The 6909-nt window shown below is 54.1% G+C and overlaps 1 protein-coding gene across 1 annotated transcript; it reads left to right on the top strand.

Annotated features, from left to right (window-relative positions):
- Positions 1-5847: 5847 nt before the first annotated feature.
- On the top strand, positions 5848-6692 carry EI90DRAFT_2924823 (uncharacterized protein; the record flags this gene model as incomplete). The annotated part of the gene is made up of 2 exons (XM_039054877.1): positions 5848-6055; positions 6550-6692. The coding sequence occupies 2 exons, from the start codon at positions 5848-5850 to the stop codon at positions 6690-6692; spliced, it is 351 nt and encodes a 116-aa protein (XP_038914612.1).
- Positions 6693-6909: the final 217 nt, after the last annotated feature.

Raw genomic sequence — 6909 nt, 5'->3', positions numbered from 1 at the left:
CCATCCTCCTTCCTTCCTCCTTCCTTCCTCCTTCGGCCTTGGCCCTTCATTCCTCCTTTGAGAAACACCATTGAGTCAAACCCTTGACCCTCGGTGTTGTTCCTCTCTCCATCTCCCTTTGTCTCCTTTCATCCTACCCTTGTTCCTTTTGATTCCGGACCCCTCCTTATATACAATGTACCTAGTAACTTGTAACCTCAGTCCAAAATTGACTTGATTTCCCCCTGTCAGGGCACACCTGCCCAACCCACCTCCACCTGGGCCCACCTCACCCGGTACCCCTTCTCTCACCCTGCACCCTTCCTTCATATCCCTTCCCCCTCTATCCCTCTTCCACTTCTATTTCTATTCCTATTTCTATTTCTATTTCACACGGATGCCCTTTCCCTTATATCTATGTATTATTGACCCACCTGCGATGCGCACACGACATGCCTAGCCCCAGACGACCCCGGACGGCTCTAGGGTGCAACCTAGTGCGTGCACGTGCAGCATATGCCCTCAGGATCCCCCACGGGGACACCCAGGTGACCACAGCTGTATGCAGGGTGACATGGCAGACCTCATGTGACCCAAGCCGCATGTATATAAACACACCTGGGGTGGGAACCGAAGAAGTAACCTTCTTCTCAACATTCCCACTTCAGTCTAAGTGGCCAGGGATCGCTGTCCCGCATCAGGCCTGCCAGTACACATGCCCAATCTACCCCCCATGAGGTCCTTAGCACCGGACACTATGCCCGGACCGCCTCGACCCCGGACGCATCCCTGACACCCCCCAAGAGACTTCCCCTCTGCTAGATCCGACATTAGGGACCCCTAGGACAACCAGCAATGGCACAGCGCTCCACCTGAGTGTCAGGGCACACACCCTGACTAGCCCGGACCCGGACCCGCATCCGGACCCGCACCTGGACCCGCATGTGCGCCTCTGCCCTGCACGCTCTGCACGCCGCATGCTCCGGGCCCGGTTCCCACCCTTCATGTGACTTCCGGGTATCCCCGGAAGTTTTCGCCATATTGGGGCCACTGTGGGAAAGTGAGAAGTTAACCTTCTTCTCACTTTCTTACCCACAGTAGGCAAGTGTATCTACTTGCCCCTTTGTTTATACCACTTTCTTACCCACAGTAGTTATGCCCTGAGATGGGCTGTGTTTACAGGCTAGACTGTGGACTGTAGAGAGGGGTCATGGGGACCCGGGGTCCGTCCCCTGACACTGAGTCACTGAGGCCAAGGTCCTTCATGCTAAGTCTCCAATTCCACTCTGGAGTCGTCCAAATCCACCCGATCTAACAGACACAGCCCTGTCCAGGGCACACTGCTGTGGGTAAGAAGGTGAGAAGGAAGCTAACTTCTCACCTTCCCACAGTGGCCCAATATAATCAAAAACTTCCGGAGATATCGGAAGTCACATGAGGCCCGAGATCCGGGGCCTGGGGCATCTGGCCACATGGAGCATCCGGCACAGGGCGTGTGCAGGGGGTGCAACGTGTCAGGGCACACCTGCCTGACCTGGCTCCACCCGGCCCAACCTGACCTGGTACCCCACAGTCCACCCCACCTCACCTCCTCCTTCTTTCCCTTCCTCTCACCTCATCCTTCCTTCCTCACTTTCCTCCTATCTTACTTCTTCTTTATTTTCTCTTTATTCTACATGGACGACCTTCTTTGTATCAATGTACCATTGACCCATCTGCAGTGCGCCCACCATGTACCCAGTTACCTGGCCCGGGCACCTCGGGTGACTTCCTGCTGTGCCCAGTACGTGTGCCTGCACCAGATGCCCTCAGGATCTCCCATGGAGACACCCGGGTGGTTACGGCTGTGTGCGAGGGTGACGTGGCACCTGTTATGTGATCTAAGCCACATGTATATAAACGAACCTGAAGTGGGAACTTGTCAGGGACGTGTCCGGGGTAGAGGGGGTCCGGATGTATCGCCCGGCAGAAGGGCCCTTGCGGGGTGCAAACCGGGCGTGCGTGCTGGCGGGTCCGGGAAGGGACAGCAGTCCCTGGCCACTTAGACTGAAGTGGAGAATGTGTTATTGTTATTAAAAGGGAAAACTATACTACTTACCTGAAGTGGAGAATGTGAGAAGAAGGTTACTTCTTCGGTTCCCACTTCAGGTACATTTATGTACATGCAGCTTGAGTCACATGACAAGTGCCACGTCACCCTCGGAGACAGCTACAGGCATCTGGGTATCCCCGCGGGGGATCCCGAGAGCGTCCGCTGCATGCACGCATGCTGGGCACAGCGGGGAGCCATCTGGGGTGTGTGGGCCGGACGGGTCAATAGTACATTGATACAAAGGAAGGTGGTCCGTGTAGATAGAAGGAAATAAACAAGAAAAGGAAGATGAGAGGAATGAGATAAAGAAAGGGGAAGAAAGAGAGAAAGGAAAGGGGAGGAGAGACAGAGGAAGGAGGAGGGAGAGGGTTGGAGAGCGGGGAGCAGGTGTGGTGTGGCCAGGTGGGTCCGGGTGGACCCGGGTCAGGCAGGTGTGCCCTGACAGAACTAGCCTTCTTCTCAACTTTCCACTTCAGTCTAAGTGGCCAGGGACCACTGTCCCGCATCGGGCCTGTCAGTATGCATGCCCAATCCGCCCCCTGCCAGGCTCTCAGCCCTGGACGCTACACCTGGGCCCCCTCGACCCCAGATGAGTCCCTGACACAACGGCTGGGTGTGCATGCGGATGCAGGTGCAAGTGTGGGTGTGGGCTAGGTCAGGGTGTATGCCCTGACACATGAGCCCAAGTGAGGGCCTCTTGCCATACATTCCTGTTACTCTGCCACTGCCTGGGCTGCTACCCCTGCCTCTCCTGTACCATCCCTGACAACATCCCAGTGTCTAGTCAATGCATCTGGTTTTACTCTGAATCTTCCAGGATGGAATCGGACAGTCATGTGGAATTGGGAGAGGAACTCTGACCAGCAGGCTTGCCACCAGGTCAAGAGGTTGGTGGTAGAAAAATACTCGAGGTTCTTGTGGTCAGTGACGACGTCGATTGGGGTTCCTGAACCTTCAAGGTAGTGACACCACTGTCATATCCATACAATCCCGACCTCCACTCCGGGCTCCCGGAACTCCGAACCTGAGTTCCAGAGTCCTACTTCCCTTCCATCACCTCCTCCTTGCCGACTCCCAAGAGGTTATCCCACCTCCGGCTCTGATACACCCTTCGGTCCGACTCCGGAACATTCCGGGCCCGACCCCAACCTCGACACCTTCCAGATGAGTATGCAACACCTATGCTCCCGACTCTGGGCCTCTGCTCCGGAATCCTATTTGCGTCTCCGTTTCCGGAACCTCCGGTCTTAGCTCCGACCTCGGACTTTGACCCCACCTCCGCTTATATCCATTGTATTGGTTAGCTCATTCCATTTAATTACATTTGCCAATATTCCGGAGTTTAACTTCTGAGTTCGGACTTTCCGGACTTACGTCGGACCTTGCAACTATTGCATTGCTCCATTCAATTCCGCTATTCTCCCTCATTCCTATTTGGGCTGCTGCTTCCTTTCTATTCAGTCAGCTAGCCATTCCCCACTCCCAACCTCCTTCCTTCCTCCTTGGGCCTTCGCCCTTCACTCCTCCTTTGGGAAACATCATTGAGTCAAACCCTTGACCCTTGGTGTTGTTCCTCTTTCCAGCTCCCTTTGTCTCCTTTCGGAGTACCCTCGCTCCTTTTGATTCCGGACCCCTCCTTATATACAATGTACATAGTAACTTGTAACCTCAGTCCAAAATCGACTGGAATTCCCCCAAGAGACTTCCCCTCTGCTAGATCCGAAATTAGGCACCCCCAGGACAACCAGCAATGGCACAGCGCTCCACCTGAGTCGCTGAGGCTGAGGTCCTTCCATGCTAAGTCTCCGATTCCACTCCGGAGTCGTCCAAATCCACAAGTTCTAACAACCATGATCGGAATGCATTGTGAATGGTGAGCAGTTCCTTATCATGGGTGTCGTAATTGAGCTCCGGCACTGAGTGTCAGAGACCAGGTTGAGACGAGGGAGTGTCTCCATGGTGGAGGGCTTCGGCCTCAGTGACTTATGCCAGGAGCACTGTGCCAAGTAACACATCTGTGCCCTAACTTACTAAACTGGCAACCAGAACTGAAGGGGGTAAACTCTAGTCGATTTTATTACTGAGGTGTAACCTATGTACAAGTTGAGTATATATATAGTTACAACGAGGGTGGGTCCGCAAATGGCAGAGCCAAGTGGAGCGGAGCTAACGGGATTAGAGATTAGCTGATTGAATGTTACTGACGAGTCGGCTTACGGGGTTAACGGAATGGTAGGCGATAACCCAGAAACAGAAAGGAGGGATAGGCCCGAAGATGGGCTTGCAGGGCAAGTGAGTGTATTGCCCAGCGGAGGCGGGGGTGTGCTAGCGGACGTCGGAGCTGTCCGGAAGCCTTTGGGGTTCCGTACTTAGGGAGGCATAGGTAATAAATTGAAAAGAGGGGGTGGTGACCATCAAGGGGTACCGAGGTGATTGTGGAATGCGGGAGCTCCGAGGTTAGTGAAGAAGGAGCGGAGGTAGAACGGAGGGATTGGGGGAGTGGAAGTCGATGGCCGGGGATGGATATGACACTGAGAGTGTTCTAGAGTGGAAAGCAATGGGGCGAATCTCTCCGACATCGCAATGATGGACAGGATTCCGGAGATTGTGTAATCAGAGGCGTCAGTTTCTACAATGAGAGGGGCATCGGGTACCCAATGCATCAGGATGGGAGTGGACATGAAGGCTTCTTTCAGAGTGTTGAAAGCAGAACGACAGTCGTTGGATAATAACCAGGGGGCTCCTTTACACATGAGGCACATCAAAGGGACCACAATGTCAGAGTATTGGTGGATGAAACACCGATAGAAGTTAGCGAAGCCAAGGAAGGACTGGACATCCTTGACTTTACGGGGCTCAGGCCAATCTTGGACAGCTTTGACCTTCTCGATGGACATGGTGAGTCCAGAGGGAGAAAGGCAGTATCCGAGATATTCCGCAGTGTCTGTATGAAATTTGCATCTCTTCGGATTGGCATATAGGCCATGTTTGCAGAGTCTCCTAAGGACTTCTCAGACATGCTCCTGGTGTGAAGCCATGTCTTCTGAGTAGGTAAGGATGTCGTCTAGGTAGACTACCACAGAAACGTCCAAGAGGTCGGCAAAGATCATGTTGACAAATTACTGGAAGGTGTCAGAACCATAGGAAGGTTCGCCGAGGGTAGCCGTAGGCGACTGAGCGTTGCCCGCTAGTGGTAAAGGCGTCCTACACCCGACCGAGCTTTAGCGAGGAATAAACCCCACCGATCTCGAGGCCGAGGCTACTTAGGCGAGTGAGCCGGGATTTCGGCTTCAACGACTCTAGGAGGAGCGTTGCGCCTCGTTCTCGACGCGGTCCCGATACTTAGAAGGTCAGAGGTCTCGTGGGGACAGAGGTAAGCTCTAGGGGGTAATTCTAGTTGATTTCGAACTACAGTACAAGCATTAGCTACAAGCTGTATATAAGCGCTAGGGAACTGAATGGGGAATAAGTCGCCAGATCTCGCGGAGATTGCGGGCGGAGAAAGGAAAGAGGAAAACAAACAAAGAGCACGTGTTCACGACAGCGAAGGTCAAGCGTGACCTTCGCCGCGAGGTAACAAGGTGCAGCGAAGCATGGAACAACAGGTCGCGGCGCTCTGCACCGCTAGGTCGTTCAACGACAATCAAGAGAGGGGTTGTGGAGAGGTGGCGGGAAGTGGTTAGACGGCGACGGGCGGCGAGCGGAGTGTGTGGGGAGTGTTCGGGTGTGGGAGAGGGTCAGGGAGGAGGTCGTCTGGCCCCGGGGAACGCCGGGTCATGACAGAAGGCCACAGGTGTATTTGTGAGACCGAATGGCATGATGAGCCACTCGTAGGAACCATAGCACGTGCGGAAGGAAGCCTTCCACTTGTCGCCTGCTGCAATGCGAACCAGGTGGTAAGCATGCCGGAGGTCGAGTCTGGTATAGACAGTGGCACAGCTAGGTGTATGTCAGGGACAGCTCTGAAAGCGGTGAGGTCCCAGTGTGCAGGACTCGATGGGACGAGTGGCAGCTATGCATAGCAGCAGCCCTGTCGCAGGGTGAGCATCCCCAACCACTTAGTCTGAAGTGGGAATGTGAGAAGAAGGCTACTTCTTCAGTTCCCACTCCAGCTGTTATTATATACATGCGGGGTCGATCACATGGGGTGCACCACATCACCCTGGCACACAGCCATGGCTCTCTGGGTGGCTCTGTGGGAGATCCCGAGAGGGTCTGTTGCAGGTGCGAGGTGAGCGTGGTGGCGGTGACCGTGATATAGGGATGGTAAGATACAGGAGGGGGAAAGGGCATGCACACTGGTGATACATTGAACAGTGGGAAAGGTGGTCCATGTAAGAGAGAGAAAGAAAGAAGAAAGAGAGAAGAAAGAAGGAGGAAAGAAAGAAGATGCAGTGTGGAGTGGGGAAGCGGAGCGGGGTTGGGCAGGGCATGTCAGGGTGTGCCCTGACAGTGCATCAAGGAGGTCTGCCATGCAGGGAAGTGGGTAGCGATCTTTCTTGGTGATCTTGTTCAGCCCTCGGAAGTCAACGCAAAGTCGGAGGGATCCATCCTTTTTGCAGATGAAGAGGACCAGTGCCGCATGAGTGGAAGTAGTGGGACAAATGAACCCGGAGGCTAGGTGTTCATCTAAGAATGCCTGGAGAGCCTCGAGTTCCGAAGTAGAGAGGGAATACATAGTTCCCAAGGGTGGTGAAGTGCCTTCCTCAAGGTTGATCTTCAGGTCGTGGTCACGGTGCGGTGCTAGCATTGAGGCTTTGCTCTTGCTGAACACATCTGTGAACTCGTGGTACTCCTTCAGAATGGCCAAAAGGTCAACAGAGTCGGTGTGGGAGGAG

Source organism: Cantharellus anzutake (assembly GCF_015039405.1).
Source record: "Cantharellus anzutake strain C23 chromosome Unknown EI90scaffold_33, whole genome shotgun sequence".
Lineage (NCBI taxonomy): Eukaryota > Fungi > Basidiomycota > Agaricomycetes > Cantharellales > Hydnaceae > Cantharellus > Cantharellus anzutake.
This window is presented reverse-complemented; position numbering and strand designations above follow the sequence as displayed.